This window comes from Cyclopterus lumpus, chromosome 25 (genome assembly GCF_009769545.1).
Source record: "Cyclopterus lumpus isolate fCycLum1 chromosome 25, fCycLum1.pri, whole genome shotgun sequence".
Taxonomy (NCBI): domain Eukaryota; kingdom Metazoa; phylum Chordata; class Actinopteri; order Perciformes; family Cyclopteridae; genus Cyclopterus; species Cyclopterus lumpus.
In genome coordinates this window covers 10152495-10171747 of record NC_046990.1, presented here as the reverse complement: position 1 = coordinate 10171747, position 19253 = coordinate 10152495, and the positions used below count along the sequence as shown (strand labels likewise).

At 43.7% G+C, this 19253-nt stretch overlaps 1 protein-coding gene across 4 annotated transcripts in view; it reads left to right on the top strand.

Annotated features, from left to right (window-relative positions):
• The first annotated feature begins 1518 nt into the window (after positions 1-1518).
• Positions 1519-19253, top strand: part of LOC117728003 (zinc finger protein 236-like) — a 30748-nt gene continuing 13013 nt past the window's right edge. Inside the window, exons 1-17 of one of the 4 annotated variants that reach the window (XM_034528626.1) lie at positions 1519-1619; positions 2892-3031; positions 4979-5081; positions 5168-5346; positions 6145-6275; positions 6666-6838; positions 9331-9453; positions 10625-10798; positions 11838-12009; positions 12248-12520; positions 13220-13423; positions 13528-13660; positions 14508-14768; positions 14940-15172; positions 16088-16189; positions 17212-17354; positions 17932-18035. In XM_034528626.1, coding sequence (XP_034384517.1) covers positions 2892-3031; positions 4979-5081; positions 5168-5346; positions 6145-6275; positions 6666-6838; positions 9331-9453; positions 10625-10798; positions 11838-12009; positions 12248-12520; positions 13220-13423; positions 13528-13660; positions 14508-14768; positions 14940-15172; positions 16088-16189; positions 17212-17354; positions 17932-18035 — 2648 coding nt within the window. In that variant the 5' untranslated portion in view covers positions 1519-1619. Of the gene's footprint in view, positions 1620-1914; positions 2167-2891; positions 3032-4916; positions 5082-5167; positions 5347-6144; positions 6276-6665; positions 6839-9330; positions 9454-10624; positions 10799-11837; positions 12010-12247; positions 12521-13219; positions 13424-13527; positions 13661-14507; positions 14769-14939; positions 15173-16087; positions 16190-17211; positions 17355-17931; positions 18036-19253 lie in introns of those variants that run through there. The other 3 variants (XM_034528625.1, XM_034528624.1, XM_034528628.1) reach the window with 3 other exon arrangements.

Genomic DNA, 19253 nt, shown 5'->3' with positions numbered 1-19253 from the left:
AAAGCAACGTTGACAACAGGTAACGAGTACCAACATTGAGTGTCATTGTGCTGTCCTGTTCAGGACTGTGCTCCAAACAGGGTGGCTCGTGAGTGATCCAAAGCCATTCATAACTCACGGTCTCCCTCTGCTGGTGTTAGTGGGCAGTTGAGTCGTTTTTACAACGGTGCCTTGTGCCTTCTTGAAAATAATCCATGATATGGCACTCAGCTGTGAGTGCAAAACTAACACATTGCACATGCTGCCTGATACACCCAAGGGACTTGAACTATGTTATCATACTGTATGTTATGGTATTTTGTATTTGCTATGTATCAGTAATATATCTATATAGTCTATAAAAACACATATTTTTCTACTATACCTTGAATAGGGGAAGGTAGCGCCGTAGCAGCACTTAAATATCTCTTACTGATAGCACTTTGTAGTTTAACTTTATTGAAGAAATTGTGCTTTCTCGATTCTTGTTGTTCTGAGTTTGTACTCACGGTTTAATGCACTTATTGTAAGTCGCTTTGGATAAAAGCGTCAGCTAAATGACATGTAATGTAATGTAGTCTACATGATGAGTCACTGCAATCGATACTGAGAATAACATCTAGTGTTTTCTCTCCCATATGTAGTACCACCTCCCATTAATATTCTTCTTTTAGTATAGTGTGTAATGCTTAGTAATACTGAGTAACACTCTCTGTATAGTATAATTAAGCTATTAGTTCATATAAGTGTTATTACTTTCAGTGCGTGCGTGTGTGTTGGTAGTAGTATTAAAGGAGGTGAAAAGTTAATAGGAAGAAACATATCTATAGCTTGTTTGTTTACATTTGCAAATAGCTTAACTTATTGTATTTTTAGAACTGGACAGTTTCCTTTATGGGAATATTTTTTACTTTTGACAGTTTGTTGAGGGTTACGGAGCAACAATGAGTTATAGGCCCCGATTAATTCTCTCTGGTTAAACATAAAATGATTGAGGAATATGTGTAATTGTTCACATGGTAGACCGAACGGGTTATGATACAGTACTCTCCTGCACGGTGTTATCATTTTAGTTATTAAGGTGCTTTTGGGGGCGCAAAGTCATATTCTTTAACTCAAACCTACAGAAAAACAATGTGGCTTTTCAATAGGCCTATAGCTACAGGTGGTATATCATTTATTTACTGTAAAACAATTAAATATATATATATATCTACATGTTCCGAACCTATAGTATTTAAGTAGGGTATTTATAATAAATTATTATATTTAAGAAAAACGAAATATATGAAATTACTGAACTAAACTGTCACTGAAGATGTAGGCTGTATTCTGTATACATATCAAATGTATTAGTCATTCATAATCATAGAGAAACTCGCTCCCGTATCAGTAGCATGAAACAAAACAAAAAAAGTTGCTATTGTAATGTGGACCGAGAGATGCAGGTACAATGAACCAGACGGTAGATGTCTCCCTACTCCGCGCAGCTGCGCGTCTTCACGGGGACGATGCCGTCTACCGACGATCGAGTCGCCATTTTGAAAAGCAAACCGTTCACAGCACACCCGCCCTGAGTACTGGAACTATGCCGCGGGGCCGGCCTCGCAAACTGAGAGTTAAAAGCAACGACGAAACAGGTAACAAGTACCAAAATTCAACGAATAAAAAATACAGAATATGGGCTATCCAAATAACCTGCTATTATTAGGGCAAACATCTCTGTATCTGATATATTCACACTTCAATGTGGTGTATATAGTCCCCGGATATAGTATTGCGGGTGGGCTTTGCTTTGTGCGGCGAAGGAGTGATTGAGGCGGAATGATATTAATAACGTTTCGGTGGCTCTTCTTATTGGCTTCCAGTCTAAATTGGTGTCCGCGAGGGGAACAGCCGCGTTCTCGTGCGGCGTTCATCAACGTACGGCTTTCACTCTTTAATAATCGTTTATTAGTAATTCTGCCGTTAGCTCGACGCTGCTAACTAGCTCGCCTCCGCTACCGCTAGCTTCGAGGCTAACAACGCCAACAAAAAACAAAAAAAAATGTTTGCCATTGTTTTGATCCTGGGAGGGCGCGTTACACCCGCGAGGCTGTCCACATGCTGCCGATGGATCCGCTGTGCAGTTGTGTCCGGAACACCATTGACACGACCCCGCGACACACGCGTTGAGATGTGCTGCCGGTATTGCATTCAGTGTGCAGCCATTACATTTATTTATGTGTACCTTTTTTAGCTTAGTTATTGTGACACATTTAAGCTAGTTTGGGTATCCCGAACGGTTGCGTTAACCACCTGATTCTGCTGGTGTGTGGAGGCTAAGCTAACGGTAACTGGGACGGCAACAAAAGGACAACATATAGCATCACATTGGCGTTTACGTTCGCTACATTGTAACACGTTCCCAGAGGCTTAATGTTCCTGTATGTGGCTCATCGATGGCCGTGGCTGATAGCTGAGATGGGCGTGACGCCCGCAAGCAAACTGTTGACTACTTCAACAGTTAATAAATAAATAAATAAACCATGTCATGTCCACAGGCAAGTGTTAGTGAACGTGGTTGTCTACAATTAATATCCATCCATACATGTCAAAGGCAAAACGAAGTAACAGTTGAGCTTAAAAATGAAGGATATCTTTAATAGACACTGAGAACCTATAACCCATTTTGAGAAACACTGAGTTTGTGTGTGTCCATAGTATGCTGCCACATCCATAACATGCCACAACTTTGACATTACAGTGAGGATGTATAGAAAATACAGTGTTTCTTAAATCATAAATCCACATTGAAGTAGACAAACGCCTTTTTATCATGTACTACTCTCCTACTCATTTGCTACTCTTTGTCAAGAGAAAGCCTCTCATTCCAAATATTGAAGTGATCTCTCTCTCTTGTACACAATCAGATGGCGATCTCGGTGACGGGAAGGGAGAAAGCTTCAGCGATGGAGAACTCAAGGAGAAGAAGTGCACAATATGCGGCCAGATCTTCACCACTGAGAGCCAGCTGCAGAGGCATCTCCGGGAACATGAGGTCAACGACAAGGTAAGCACGGCTGGGATGGAGCCATGACGGGGGGGGGGGGGATTCGTCTGTGGGGTAGTTGACCGTTTGTGGATTTCCCTTCACGAAGCAAAAACTCTTCACCTGAGTTATAGGGGTGAAAGATAACTATGAGTTTTGGATTTGAGCCAAGCTAGTGTCTCACTGTCAAAGTTGGAGGTGTCCCGTATTTTCCCAGGCGCAGATGATTTCCCACAGTGGGAAGGTTTAAAGCTGCCGTCAATGACATTAAAAAAAATAATATTTGACAGATTTGGCACAAGTCTCAACATAGTCCTGTCAATCACAACATTTGGTGCCAACGGCGTGCCAAAGCTCCTCGCACTGTGCCTGTTACCAGCAGGTTTTTCTGCATACAGCCACATCAGGGCGGCTGTAGCTCATGCGGGAGAGCGGTCGTCCTGTAACCACAAGGTAGCCATTTTGATTCCTGCTTCTCCCCATAGTTTGCATGTTTCAGTGTCCTTGAGCAAGACACTGAACCCCCCCAGTTGTTTTCAGTTGCCAGGGTTAAGATGTAAACGAGCACGGCCTCAGTGGAGTTGAACACCACTCGATGTTGGACTGGTTTAAGACGTGCCTCGTGCTCCATCTGGAAAGCAACGCGGCACAAAAGCACAACAAGTCCCGTCGTCCGCTCCGGAACTTTAAACAGTGGAAACTGTCGTCGAACCGCGGCGGCGGCACACACTTTCACTTCCCGGATGAATGAGAAATCAGTGTGGACGCTGGTTACCGGCTGCAGCAGTCATAGTACATTGAGTTTGTTGTTAGGCATTCCAGGGGAATGTGAATACAGTTACTTTGTTGCATTGCTGGTCTTTTTTTGTTGTCTAAGTAGCCAAACTACAACTGATATTTTGCTATGAAGGACCAACGTCGCTCAATGGCGCGGCCTCTCCCTCTGGCGCCCAATTAAAGTCTTGAATAGTACAGCACATATGACACGTTCTTTTGTAGACGTCGAATCACATCCTCTGCTGCAGCGCTCACTGGCCACTGATAACAGATGGGTTTCAGTGGCTGTTTGAATTACCGTTCCCTCTGTGGCCCGACATGAGAACAATCTTAAAATACATATCGCACTCAGAAAACTCAGTTGGCGTCCGCCGAGTCAGCGGGATCTGCTACCAGTGCCCTGTGATTGTAGGATGATTAGCATGTGTTAAGATGCTGCGTGGAGGACATTCCAGCCAATCGAGGCGGTGCGACGATGTGCGTTTTTTAAGCGGCATATTTGATTAAATAATGTTCTTTTTAAAAGTACACATAGAATAAATGTGCATTAATTCCCGTTGAATAATGCAGGTTTTTGTGTTCATAAATTGCAATTTGAATATTTGTCTAATCGTCACTTTTTAGCCTCGACCCCTTTCTTAGATCCAACTGCACTCGCTTTCCGTCTGTCTCTCTCTTCCAGTACTCACTCACTCAGACAGACTTGATCTCGTCTGGCAATGGAAACACAATAATCGTACGTTAAGTAAACCTTATATTTAGTTATTTAGTTTGCGGCTGCAGGGCCATTTGAATTGTTATTGACCCTATGTTCACACTCGTAGACTCACTCTCCGGGCTGAGCAGCAGCAGCAGCCTCGGGGTCCGCCACTCTCGGCCCTCTAATAAAAAGGGAATTTAATACTGGAGTCATTTCTGCCTCATTGTACTTTTTTTTTTTTGTACGCTGTCTAGTAATATTCTGTACTTGTTTCTAAGTGGTTTTTTTTCTTCTTTTCCTCTCACTTTCTGTTTTTCTCTCCTCGAGCGATGCCGCAGAAAAACAAACATCCCCCACACATTAACACATTGTTTCTGATTATACAATATTATGTTTCAAACACACCTGTTCCTGCCCCTCCCCTTGCAGCCTCATCGGTGTGACCAGTGCTCGCAGACGTTTAACGTGGACTTCAACCTCACACTCCACAGGTCCACGCACGCCACCGCGGACTTCACCTGCCCCGTTTGCCACAAGCGGTTCTCCCGCATCGCCAGCCTCAAGTCTCACATCATGCTGCACGAGAAGGAGGAGGTTAGTCCGACGCGGAGAACCCTCGTCGATCTGTATCTTCCCACCAGTTTCGGGACGGAACTTGTTTTGTCCCCTCTTCCCCGCAGAATTTGATCTGCGTGGAGTGCGGAGATGAGTTCATCCTTCAGAGCCAGCTGTCCCTGCACTTGGACGAGCACCGCAAGGAGCTGTCGGGCGTCAAGGTCTACACCTGCAAGACCTGCGACAAGGAGTTCAAGACGTCCGCGCACCTCAAGGAGCACATGAAGAGTCACGTCAAGATGAGGTCAGGCAGGCAGGGGCTGCGATTGGCGATTTAATTTAATTTGGCCCGAGTCTGGCGGAAAAAGTGCTCGAGGTTAAACGGGGAACATAAATCCAACGGGTACCTTGTTCTCGGCCATTTACAGTCAAAAGTCGACCACCGTGATAATGATGTTGGGGATTATAGCTGCCAAGAGATGGTGTTTTGCATCTACTTTTATTTGTCAATTCTTATGACGCATGAATTGCACAGAAGCAGTGTGTGTGAGTCATGGAGACAGAGTGAAACAGCAGTTGGGCCGTCAAGAGTTCTGGTAACTCTGCCATGACAAAAGCAAAAAGAATTAGCAGGGACAAGAAAGACACTGAAGATTTGAGTAAACTTTATCATTCCACATGAAGTCTATTTCATGAAGTCTATTTCTGTTAATGTTAGCAGTTAAATATGGAACGAGCTGTGGTTAGGAATGAAAATGGCATTGCACAGTATACACACACCACGGCATCGGGCGGATACTTTTAGTGCTTTTGCAACCCAAGAGTGTGGAGATTAAAGGTGTGGTTTGATCTGAAACTTGAAAGAGAAACAGCTGTCAGTATCGGGGGGTGCGGGGGGCAGGCCAAGTGGAAGAGCCATGGATCCATAGTGTAAACATAAGCTATGTAACTTTATGTCGTTTTTTTTAATACAAATTTAATCAAAATATCAAAAATATTAATGTGAGCTTTACTGTCCAGTGACTCACTAGTATTTGATACAAAAAAAAACGACTAACTTTTTAATTAATATTAATTTCTATCTCCTAACTTGTGTCCGCAGGCCGCTCAGCTCTAGTTCCAGAAACTACAAGAAGAACATTGACCGCAGCGCCTTCCAGAACGGCTGCCACCACTGTGGGAAGGCTTTCAAAAAGCCCAGCCAGCTTGTTCGCCACATACGAATACACACAGGTGAGTGAGAAGCACAGAAAAGAGAGGGGTGGATCTTGTCACTCCCTGGTTCACAGAACAGTTGATAAAAGCACAAGCTTGTATGTGAGTCGTCTTTATTTAGGCCAATACCCGATATGATCGTATGTTGGTGGTGTAGAAATTTGACATTTTCAAATTTCCATCATATTGCATGACCACTGCAAAAACAGACTCAGTGGAGTATTATGAATGCTGAAGATGGACCAGGTTGTCCTGTGCATTTCTTTTGGTTAACATGTATTTTAATATGCTTTGAAATGCAACCAAACGTGATGATAGAAATCTAATAGATGTCAAATTTAAGATTGACAGTATCTGCCATCCAATCTGTACCCCACCTTCACCCGACCTGTGTGCGCTTCCCTCCAGGTGAGCGGCCTTACAAGTGCTCGCGTTGCGGGAAGGCTTTCAACCAGAAGGTGGTGCTGCAGACCCACATGGTGAGGCACACGGGAGAGAAACCTCACCTCTGCATGTTCTGCCCGGCTTCCTTCTCCCAGAAAGGGAACCTGCACTCGCACGTACAGAGAGTTCACTCCGAGGTAAGAGTTCTGTACGAAAGGGGAGCACAGGTACTGTCTGGGGGAACATCTCTGTAATACCGTACTACCTAATCAAACAGCAACTTGTTGCTTTTATAACAGTGTTTAAGAGTTTTCATGTACATCCATAGCTAGTCATCCCATCCAAATTGTGTGCACGTTTTAATTAAAGTGAAGGACTAAAAATAGAGAATATATATTTATGTGATTTTTAGAGTGAATGAATTGCACACCATTTTTTTCAATATGGTCTGATATGGAAAGGCTACATGAATCCCTCCTTAAATCCTCCTGTGGCTGCATTTCACGCAACATCAGGCTTCTATTCACATAATGGGATTCTAATGAGGTAGACAACACAGCCGAGACTACAAGTAAACAAAACAAAAGAGAGAGAAGTCTGTGGCTATTCATAGATTTGTGTGTTTAGAGAGGGAATGAAACGGCCTTCAGTCAAAAGGAACTAGTGCTTTTAAATTTAAATGAAAATGGCCGATATTCCAGTGTTTGTTGTTTGGTTAGAAACAAAAACAAAAAACAAAATGGTCTATGTCTGGTTGCTGTCCAAGGGTCTGTTTGTACACCTCCTTCACTCGCTCAACAAATTGCCAGCCTTCCTGCTCAAAGCTTGTTCCATTCAATGCAACAGGGTACGCTGCCATGTTGTTTGTCTGTTGGAGTCTGGGAAGGGAATGAGGTCAAATTGCACCTTTTTTCATTCCTCATTTGGTTCTTCTCCTTTTTGTCCCTTGATTTATCCATCTTAATTTAGCCTGGACTTAGGTCTCCTGCGACGCTCGGTTATTAAGGTCGCATCCTCCCTTTCAAGAATTGAAAGACTTGTCCCACATCAAAGTCCTCCTTAGGGCCCCACATCCTCCGGTGTGGAGATTTGTTTTTTTTTGTGAAGACCATTAGTGGGTGGGAGTTATGATATCTTATCTGGAAATATGTACTGGACAGATAAAGACAGGAAATTGGTGTCGCCATACAAACGTTTTTAATGCCGTTTCTTTTAAATCTAAAGTCTGAATGAAAAAGCCTCACTAAGTTTGCTATGATGAGCAGTCGGGTTGAATTAATGCTTCCGAGCACACATTTTGCCTGTTTTTGCCCCCGTCCATTGTGTTGCAGAGGCCACCTGAAAAAAAAGAAAAAAAGTATTTGTGTGTGTAATTTAATTGCATAGTGATTTTCTTTCCAGGCTTCCAATTGGTCAAATGGCCTTCCATCCACGTCCTCTTTGTCTTTTTTAACAAAATAGGTCAAAACTCATTGCAGCCTGAATTTTATTTGTGTGCTAAAAAGCCCACGATGGGGCCAGTTGATTTGAATTACTCCTGCAAAGCCAAACGGCAGGACTATTTAAATAATGCATCTAATTATCACGAGTGTCCTTCAGCCTTCCTGTTCCACATAGAGTTTGCCCTCATGACTGACTGACTTTATGAATAAATTATGGTTGGGCGTTTTTCAGAATAGATTTCATGAGCAGATGCATGCTCAGGAGCCGGGGCACTAAAATCAAGTGTTCTGGTCATGTGGGCTGGTGGTGTAGGCATGTTGAGAGAGTAACGCTGCCTGCACATGAAGGGCATCAATCCGTTGTAGAATATAAATCTACCTTCACCGATGTCTTCAGCTCTCAATTATTACACTTCAACTGATACTTCAGCTGCTTTAAAGTGCTTGAGCGTCAACTACGTCTCCTATATATCTGATTTTTGCAGCAGTGGGGCGGCGACTCGTTTATTTACTACCTCGGTAGAGTTTATGGTCTCAAGTCTTCTTCAAACGATGGTCCCGTTTAGAGTCAAATAGACGGCGACGCTGGGCATGCTTTTAGGGCGGGGCTACCTTGTGATTGTCAGGTCGCTGCCGTGGCGTTATCCGGTCTGGGAGTTGATTGCGTTTTGGTCTTCCGACTTTAACCCTTTTTAGTCTGTTCCAGTGCTTGGTTGTACTTAGCTCCACCCTTGTAAACAGTGAACTTCACCGCCTTCTTTAATATCCCGCATCCCCACATCTCCCTCGCTGCATAAACCACCAAATATGTTTCAGCCTCTCTTGCACAATCAATCACAAATCTCCCACCGCCTATCTATGTTTATGATTTCTGTCATCCTTCCCCATCGCTCTCTCTCTCTGATTTCCTCACTTCTCCAACTTCAATCTCGTTTTTTTTTTTTGCTCGTACTCTCGTAGCGGTCTATAAATTCCCCAGGCCTTGTAGATAAATAATTAATTTAGCGGGCGAAGCAGCAATATCAGCTGAATTCTTCAAACTAAAATCTGCACCACTATCCAGATACACGGACAGTCGAATACCACAACGTCATCTTGCTCGGTGCGGTGATCGGGGCAGATGATATGATTATGCGTTTCTGATATACAAGCTTTTCAGTGACTATAATGAGTCACTGGTTGGTAGCTCCAGCAGCAGAACAGCAGCCGGGGATAATGTCGTGTCTGTGTTTTATGTTCTCTGACAGGCTAAAGGCGTGCCACTGTTTCCATGCATGGACTGCAGCTGTGTATTCAAGAAGTTGGGCAGTCTGAACGCCCACATCAGCAAGATGCACATCTCTGTAATTGAGCTGCCCTCAAGCACTCCGGTAAGCCAACCAAAATGCAGCATTTCGCAACAGATGGTTAAAAGGTTAATCGGCACAGCGTCCAGTTAATAATGCAAAATACACAGGGACAGGTATACTCGACAGCAGATGAGGAGGGTATCTAGTTTACATATGTAACTATATTTATTTAAAAATTGTGAGGGGAAAAAAAAAAAATCACAATTTCCGAGTATTTGTTAGTTGTTTCTTTTTTTTCTTTTTTCAAAACCAGTGAGATCCTTTATAAACCATTGCTGCTTTGCCAAATATGTCATCATCTGGTTCCGTATCAGCAGATAATGATGCTGGTTATTTCTTCCCATCACGTTTCAGTATGTCCACCATTTCCCTTTTCGCCATGAACTCTAAAAGTTTCACCTTCATTTGCATTAAAAGTGCACTTTTTCATTTCCCCATGAACTAATAATAAGCAAATTGGGACCGTCCTTCAGTCCGAAATGCAGCGTAGACCCCACCAAGCTTTTCAGTGATGGCCTCTGTAATAGGTCAACAGCATATGGTAATTAGTAGGGGATTAATTAATTACTATTCGCAGTTTAGTGACGTTATGGGCACCAGCTGCTTGGGAGGGCACCACTGTAACGAAACAATCAACAACAGGGGCACCAGGAGGGCATTTTCACCCCGTAGACACATCCCATGATGGCACATTGTCTCGGACCTAGAGGACTACAACCTCGAGGGTACTGCATTACATTCTCTCCACTGGAAGGACACCACAGAAGGCACTTTATCCTGTGTAATCTACCATAAGGACATCCTAGAGGGCACGTTTGTGGGTTTCTTTCTTTCAAATATGGGTGCACACCAGTGTTTAAATGTTACATGCCTGACATGCATGAGTAACTAGCCACTGCTTGTATTCATTTCGTTGTCTTTGTTGAGGAGTCAGTGTCAGTGATTCACACAGACGGAGACACAAATTAACCTTTGGTTCAATAATGCCCAACGCTCTGTTAATTCATGTCTGAGAGAAAATTAGTCTCTTTCAAATTACAGCCTGTCCCGATCTTGTGAATGGCCCTTTGTCAAACGGTCCCTCGTCTTCTTTCTCCTCTCCTCTCCTCTCCTCTCCTCTCCTCTCCTCTCCTCTCCTCTCCTCTCCTCTCCTCTCCTCTCCTCTCCTCCCTCCCCCCCCTCCCCCCCGCAGGAGATGGAGGTGACGGGTCAGGCGCCTGGGGGGCCCGAGGGCGGCGAGGGGGTGACAGACGTCATCCAGCAACTTCTCGAGCTTTCTGAGCAGGTCAGCGGGGAGACGGACCAGACCCAACCTCCAGAGCCAGCTATCGCCATGGAAACTGCCATCAACCAGGACATCCTGCAGGTGGGCAAAGGACATTCACCCACACTAAATAAAAGAGACGACAAGAACTCCATCAATGTGACATGCGCTCTTGAAGATATGAGGAGGGGCACACATTTAGAATCATTTATGCGGCAATGATTCGCCTGGAGATAGGAGGACCCACTTTGGGAATATATTTGAACGCAGGAGGAGAAGAAAAGTACTCAGTAAAAGTCTCTGGAATTGATTTTGTGGAAACTAAATTATATTCTCACTGTCTCTCCTTTGGAGACTGAATGGCAATACGTTGGTGCTTGTGGAAACACGATCTGTCCAGGGGAAAGGAGACGGTTCAATAATAGATGTTTATCAGTAAGCCTTCTAAATGAGTCCTGCTGGAGAGTTGCATAGAGCCTCTGCTCTTCAGCACACAAAAGATGTGGTTCTCGCTGAGATTTGGTCTGAATCTTTTGTTCATATTTGTCACATAATATCAAGCCGTACCTTTTTAAATAGTTGAATCTATAATAATAATTAGTTATTTGATTAGGTTTAGTATTGTTGTAAAAGCAATGACATAATTGTAGTTTGTTGTATATGATATGGGGCGTGACGCACAAATGTACGACGAGGTTAGTTGCCAATTAGTTTAATTATTGATTACTTGCACTGGTGTTGGCTCCATGAGAAGCAATCAACAATGTTTGTCTGTATTGATTCATTGATTTTAATCCCGTGTGTGTGTGTGTGTGTGTGTGTGTGTGTGTGTGTGTGTGTGTGTGTGTGTGTGTGTGTGTGTGTGTGTGTGTGTGTGTGTGTGTGTGTGTGTGTGTGTGTGTGTGTGTGTGTGTGTGTGTGTGTGTGTGTGTGTGTGTGTGTGTGTGTGTGTGTGTGTGTGTGTGTGTGTGTGTGTGTGTGTGTGTGTGTGTGTGTGTGTGTGTGTGTGTGTGTGTGTGTGGTACTTATTGATCCAAATGATGGATTCAATTGATTGTCCGACTACCGAATCAGTCGTTAGGTAGACGAATACATTTTAAAGCCGCGGTACTGGAGCAGGTGTTTTGTTCCGTTCCTTTAGCAAGCCCTGGAGAACAGTGGGCTGAGTGTGGTCCAGCCACAGAGCGACGGCACAGCCAGAGAGTCCCACGACCAGAACGACGGCGCCGGAGAAGGCAAGAAAGCACAAGGTCCCGACAAGCCGGCCCGGGAGAAGAAGAGGAGCATTTTCAAGAAGCCTATTCAAATGCCAGGTAGATGGGAATCTTTATCACGACAGTCATCAAATGACACGTTAAATCCTCGCGGAGGTTTGTGTGTTTTTATAAACGTGCCTTCTCTTATACTAAACATATGCAGCCTGAGCAATACATTTAAAACAATTAGTTTTTAATGTATTAGTCTGTTTACTGGATGCTGTTCAATGTAAATGGCAACAGCTGTAATTCAATATCTGCCTTACAGCTGCTTCACCCCGTCTTCCTTTCCCAGGCTCCATCCGGGAGGAGAATGGCGTCCGCTGGCACGGCTGCCCATACTGCTCCAAGGAGTTCAAGAAGCCCAGCGACCTCGTTCGCCACATCCGCATCCACACCCACGAGAAGCCTTTCAAGTGCAAACAGTGCTTCCGAGCTTTTGCCGTCAAGAGCACCCTCACGGCACACATGAAGACGCACACGGGCATCAAGGCCTTTGAGTGTCAGTGCTGCCTCAAGTGCTTCTCCACTTCTGGCAGCATGAAGGTGCACATGCGTCTGCATACAGGTGAGAAGCAGGTCCACTTCATGCAAAGGGTCATGGTTAAAGCCAAACTGAGATCCACATTTTGAATGCACTTTATTGGCTCATCCCTCGCCGACGAGCGAGCTCTCGGCATAATGTTTTCGGTTTCCCGGCAGCCTGGTATTTCATATTTTATTTAATATAAATGACAAAAGCGATGACCTTTTGTGCCACTCCAGTGTTTGCAATCATTTCTGTATTTTCTTTTTTTAGAGGGATTACCTTTAAAGAATCATCCCCTGGACATGAAATGTCAGCACTAGTGTGAATAAACACAACTGTAACAGTTTAATTATCATGTGCGTATTTAAAGGCACGGTCAATGGTAGGTTGTTTACTTTAGCTTTGGTTGTTAGCTGAGCTAAAGGCTTTCAGCTGTATTTCTCACGAAGGCTTTGTGCAAATGCAGTTTCATGTCTTTGTCACTTTTCCTTGTGCTGTACTTTCTTTCTTATAAATACATATTGTCTCCTGACAACTTTTGTAGACAAAGATTAAATAAAAATCATATGAGCTTGCTTGCCTTTTTGGTTTATGTGTGAGTTTATTTAGATTGGCTTGGGGATAGGGAATTTGGATATTTGGTGGCTTATTGTTGTAAATCTGATGTCAGAATCAGTCAAATTCTCTAAATACAGATTTTTTTTAAAAAGTGCCGTTCCCCCCCGTCCTTTCCCCTAGGTGTGCGTCCTTTCCCCTGCCCTCACTGTGACAAGATCTTCCGTACATCGGGCCACAGGAAAACCCACGTTGCGTCTCACTTCAAAAGCTTGCAGCAGAAGAAGCACAAGTTTCCCCGCAAAACCAACAAAGCCAAAGTGTCCAAGAGTAACCTGTCTCTGCCCGATATCCCCCTGCAGGAACCCATCCTCATCACTGACTTCGGTAAGAAGTAGTAGCTGCTTTCTTTTTCTTTTTTCGCGGGGTGCTTTGTGGCGCCGCACGAAACAAACTGTCTTTTCTAACGGAACGCATGTGCTGCTTAACAGGCCTCATCCCATCCCAGAACCACCGTCTGGCTTTCCAGCAATACCTTGAGGTGGTGGGCAGTGACCGGCCGTACAAGTGCCAGTTCTGTAGTAAGGCCTACAAGAAGTCGAGCCACCTGAAACAGCACGTGAGGTAACGTTGCATGTCCGGTGGTACTGCATGTGTCGTTGTATGATGAGACTTTGTGGAAGGTCTTGGGAGAGATCAGATAATAGTCAGAGAACTACAGAGAATAGTGTTGAGCTCGGCGGGTTCAGAGTGACCAGCTCCACCTATATGGCTCCGCTCCATAGACTCTCATGCAATCGTTCCAGACTATCTTCTAGATACAGTATATACCCATGCTGACCTTGCTGTGTATTGATTGTAACTGCGAATGAAGTCCCACCCGGTGAATCCGTGTTGACGTATAACCTTCAAATGCATATTGTAGACCCTCCTGTCAGCTTCTATTCCAGAAATTGGATCATATTTATGCCGGGAGAAGCAGCAGTGACTCCTTTTTGAGACATCTACCTTTCCATCACTGGCTCTTGTAATATACCTGACATAAATGAACACTTCAATGACTTTTTCTAAAATACCCCTGGCATTCATGCATAAAACAAAAATCGTGAAAGAATGATGAATTGCCTAATAACCGTCCAGCCTTTTGTTTCATGATATTGAGAGCTTGTTCTAAATAATGGCACCTCGCAGTGTTTTTAAGTGACATCTCCCATGATTCACTGATGGCCACTTTAATTAAACGCCATGGAATTTAAATTTACTCTGGCCAAGTGATAAAGTGCCATCAATGTTGGGCGTACATAATATTACTATAATTGTATATCACTGCAATTGAAAATATCAGCATAAGCGAGAACATTTTGTTATGACACGCTACTGCTGAATACATTATGTCCCAATGCAAACTAAATTCTGAAACTGTAGTTTCTTGCCTGATTAGCTTGGCGCCTCCTTCCTTTTACTCTCCCAGGTCTCATACAGGAGAAAGGCCCTACACGTGTGTGCAGTGCAGTCGGGGTTTTGCCTCCTCGGGAGTCCTCAAGGCTCACATCAGGACCCACTCGGGCCTAAAGGCGTACAAGTGCCTGATGTGCGACACCACGTTCACCACCAGCGGCAGCTTGCGGCGCCACATGACCACCCACAGTGACCTACGACCTTACATGTGCCCCTATTGCCAGAAGACCTTCAAGTCATCCCCCAACTGCAGGAAGCACATGAAGACACACAGGTTTGGGCTTCGCCGTGTGTTTGCGAGTCGTTGTGTTCTTTGTATTCTTGTTTTGCCGAATAGTTAAGGAGCATCCGATATGCAGAGACAATAAAGTCATAAACGAACCGGTAAAAATGTCATAAAACACTAGTATATAAACTCTAAAGGTGTGCTTTTGTTGTTAACCAGGTATGAACTGGCCCAACAGCTGCAGCCCCAGTCAACGGATGACCCCTTAGGAGGGGGCACAGTAGACCATGATATGCAGGTGGAAATAGAGGGAGATTCCCTCCAGCAGCCACCTGCTACCTCAGCAGAGCAGCAAGGCATGCTGGGACTGGGACAGACAGAGGATGTGAATGGAGGTCAACAAGTGACAATGGAGGCACCACTGGCTGACCAAGCCCTTGTGCAGGGAGAAGGTAAGCAGGAGTGGCGCGGCCAGATGTGGCACATCGTAGATGGATTACTGAACAGGCCTACTGGGCACATGTGACGTCATTGGTAACATTTGTTGTTGTAAAGTCAACCGAATGTCTACAAAGAGACACGAAAGGGTGCAAAGTGACTGTTATGTGACGCAGCTCGACTACAAAGAGCCACAAACAAATGCAAAAGGAGCACAGAGAGATGCAACGTGACAATTAAGAGATATGCATATCTTGAAATTTGACCTTTTTGACATTTTTAAAGAGTGTTTAAGACTGAACTTTAAGAAATTATCTTGTTAAGACAAGAAATTGGTTGGCTACTCCTATAGCATGATCAACTCATCCATTAACTGTTTGATCAGTGTGTGTGTGTATGTATGTATGTATGTATGTGTATATATATATATATATATATATATATATATATAAATATAAATAACATTCGGCAGGTCAACCTTGGATCTCTAAAAAGTTGCGAGTTTAGAATTGGCTATTCAAAAATTCCCTAAGTTTTTGTGGTCGGGTTCAGAACTCTTGACCTCAGCTATCTATATTTGATGGCATTTTAATAGTGTATATCTACCCTTCATGCTAAGAAGAAACACCTCTAGAATATAGTATCTTCATATTGTTCTCCAAAGTAGAACCTACTGTTATTAGCTCGACCTACTCTAACCCTTCTTTCCCCACGATACTTGTTGTTATGTTTTTTTATTATGAATCTCTTGTTAGTTTGCATAGTTTCCATGGCTGTGCAAGTGCAGTGGGGGGAACACCACCAAGGATGGAGACTTAAATAAACACAGAGATCAGAACAATAGCACGCCTTAAGTCCACCGACGTAGAACCGTGGGGATGTTCTCTCTACCCGACTGACCTGCTGCGTCTCTTTCTTTGTGTCCACAGACTCGTATGTGACCACTCAGCATTCTTTGCCTGAGAATATCGGTCAGTTTGAGACGCAAACACTTAACCAGCCCGCCTTCGACCAGCAGGCTCTAACACAAGGTACACACACACACACACACACAGATTCTGTCTCACCAATTTCACCCATGCAGGCCTTTCCATTCTGTCCCCGCCCCACCCCCTCCTGTTTATGTATGACATGTTTACTGTCATCTCTTATTGTGCAAAACATATTGTTCTTTGATGTGAAAAGTGAATAGATCTCGAGCTGCAGCAATTCATTGCAAATGTTGGCCTCAAGAAATCACCATAGTAATGACATCTTTCATTAAACCGAAATCAAACATTAATGATAGAATAAATCTTTTCACTCGATTGGTTAAAAGTCTCACTCGATACCGTGCGTTTGGTGAGACACGAAACACTTTTTCAGACGGTACATTCGGCATCCCAACGCTCTTAATGTTGCTGCCTTATTCCAACCAGCTGATTCGCTCGGCTCCGACCGCACGTCCCAGCCAGTTGGCATAACTGTCTGTTTCTGGCAGATCTGGGATCCGTGGAATCGGAACGGCGTGCACTGAGAGCAAACATCTGTCAGGCAGATCTACTTCTACTTGTAGCGATCATAATTGAATATGTATTAACATATTGGTGGGGAAATATGAACACAATGTTCGGTTCCAGGAACAGGAGTTAAACGCTCTCTTTTCATCCATTTATAAATGAAACTTCAATAGCTATTTTGGCCACATTAAATTAATTTCTTTTCTTCAATAACACACTGATTAGCAGACATAACTCCAGGCTGTACAACATGGAGCATTCTTCTGCTGCAGTCAGATCATTTCAAATCAATGGAAGCCATTCTCCCTGCTGACGGGACACGTTTCTGCCTGTTGTATACAAGTTGTATACGTTGGCCCCGAGATTTCATAGTCTGCTATTATTATTTATGCTGAGAGAAATGTTTGTGCTTTATTGACCCATCAACCGCATTTGTGCCGAGTTGTGGATCCTTTGCAGCCGTCAGGTCTTTGGCAGTGCTTCTCTGTACCTAAAGAAGTGGACGTCTAATCAATATTTAAAGAGGCTGATGATTCTCCTTTCGCTTCCTTCAGGCTTCACCATCACCGATTCGAGCTACAGCCAGTCCCAGTTCTCCACCGTCCAGCAGCTGCAGGATTCCAGCACCCTGGAGTCTCAGGCCCTGTCCTCCAGCTACCACCCCCCGAATCTGCTCCACGTTGCCAGTGCCGAGGTGGTGAGTCCTGGGCCTCCACATGTGCCATTAGCTATAATTCATTTTTATTTTTATTTTATTGGAACAAGTACAAAAATGTCCAGAAAATGTAATCAACTCCTCTCTAAAAACAGTTTCAACAAAAACTGTATACTCAGTATATTTTACCAAGTGAACATCCACATGTTGACATGCGTGTGGTTAAAATGAGGGTAAAAGCTAAGGTGTGTGTGTGTGTGTGTGTGTGTGTGAGTGCTTTACATGGACACGGCAACAGTCCACCCCATTAATTATGGGTTTGATGTAGTCTGAATGTTGGTACATAGATTTTTGAACATCATTGAACGAGAACATTAACTTGTAACTCCACTAATACAAATTGCGAGAAAGATACAAAAATATATACACAAAAAAACATTAATGTGAAGGGGAAAATAAAACTGTTAAGATTAATGACTATTAACTATTTCTCAAAATGTTGAACTTATCCTTTTTTGAAGACTCATCTGAATCTTGAAAGCAATAATGTCTTTTGTAAATGGATGTCATTCTTCATTAAAGTGTGTTTACGTTTGTTGATTTGTCTTTTATAATCTAGACAAATGGGCTTCTTCAGCAGAGCAGTCAGGATGAGCTTCAGCTGGCCTCTGAAACACAAGACTACCAGGATGACAGCGAGGACAACAGCAAGAGAGCCTACAGGTTGACTGCTAAATCAGTTGTGTGTGTGTGTGTGTGTGTGTGTGTGTGTGTTTAGAAAGTACGTCCACCTCTTCAGCTTTCAAATTCCAACTCTTTGTAAAAGCAACAATAGTTGTAATTAGTCCTCTCGTTCAGTTGTATAGAAAAGTGAAACTCAGCCCATTCTGATGTGGTTCAAGCTGATCATTGTCCCCTCAAATCTCACCAATGTTTAAGCCTCTTCTAACTTGATGCTGCCGCCATACACACTTTTCACACCAGACACGGCGTTAACCGTTCCATGGAAAGTAACTGGTTTTCACCAAAGCAATTGGCATCCAGGCCAAAAGAGTTCAATTGTGTCAAATCAAACGAGGGGCATATTTTGTTCAACCCCGCTCTCCGAGTGTTTCCAGGGCCATTTGGCAAACTCCAGGTTCCCCGGGAGTGGCGTCCATTCAACCTTTTTATGCCTGATTGCATCGCAGCTCGTTGAGCCGCGGTGCTGCAGAGACGTGTTTCTATCCGACGGGATTGCCAATCTCCGGGCATGAACCTCCTCGTTGTCTTTTGTCTTAGTCTCCTACTTGACCAAACAACCCCTTTTGCCAGATGATTGGCATACAAAAGGCTAGTGAGAGTGACTCTGTGATCCTTGTTCAAGGTCAATTACATATAAATACTGAGAGTTGGGCCGGTATAATAAGTACTTCAAGAACCTTTTGCTGATGTTTTCACATCGTTTTGATTATTCAATACCAGATACTACCTGTAGAAACTCTGTCATCTAAGCCCAGTGTATGTGTTACATTGCCAATCATATCTTTTGAAGCGGATTCACGATAGGCACAATCTCCCATAAAGCAATAGCATTTAGAGACATACTTTCATGGTTGCCCAGGTAACGAAGGCATAGCCTCAACATGTTGTAATCACTGTTCCATCTATATCAGACCTAGCAGGAACTTTTCCACAACTTTGTGAAAGACAGAAACCTGAGTCTGTCAGATTATCATCAAATAATAGCAACAATGGCTTTTTTCCCCTTTTTTCAGGTTTAAGCCTCTTCTAACTTGATGCTGCCGCCATACACACTTTTCACACCAGACACGGCGTTAACCGTTCCATGGAAAGTAACTGGTTTTCACCAAAGCAATTGGCATCCAGGCCAAAAGAGTTCAATTGTGTCAAATCAAACGAGGGGCATATTTTGTTCAACCCCGCTCTCCGAGTGTTTCC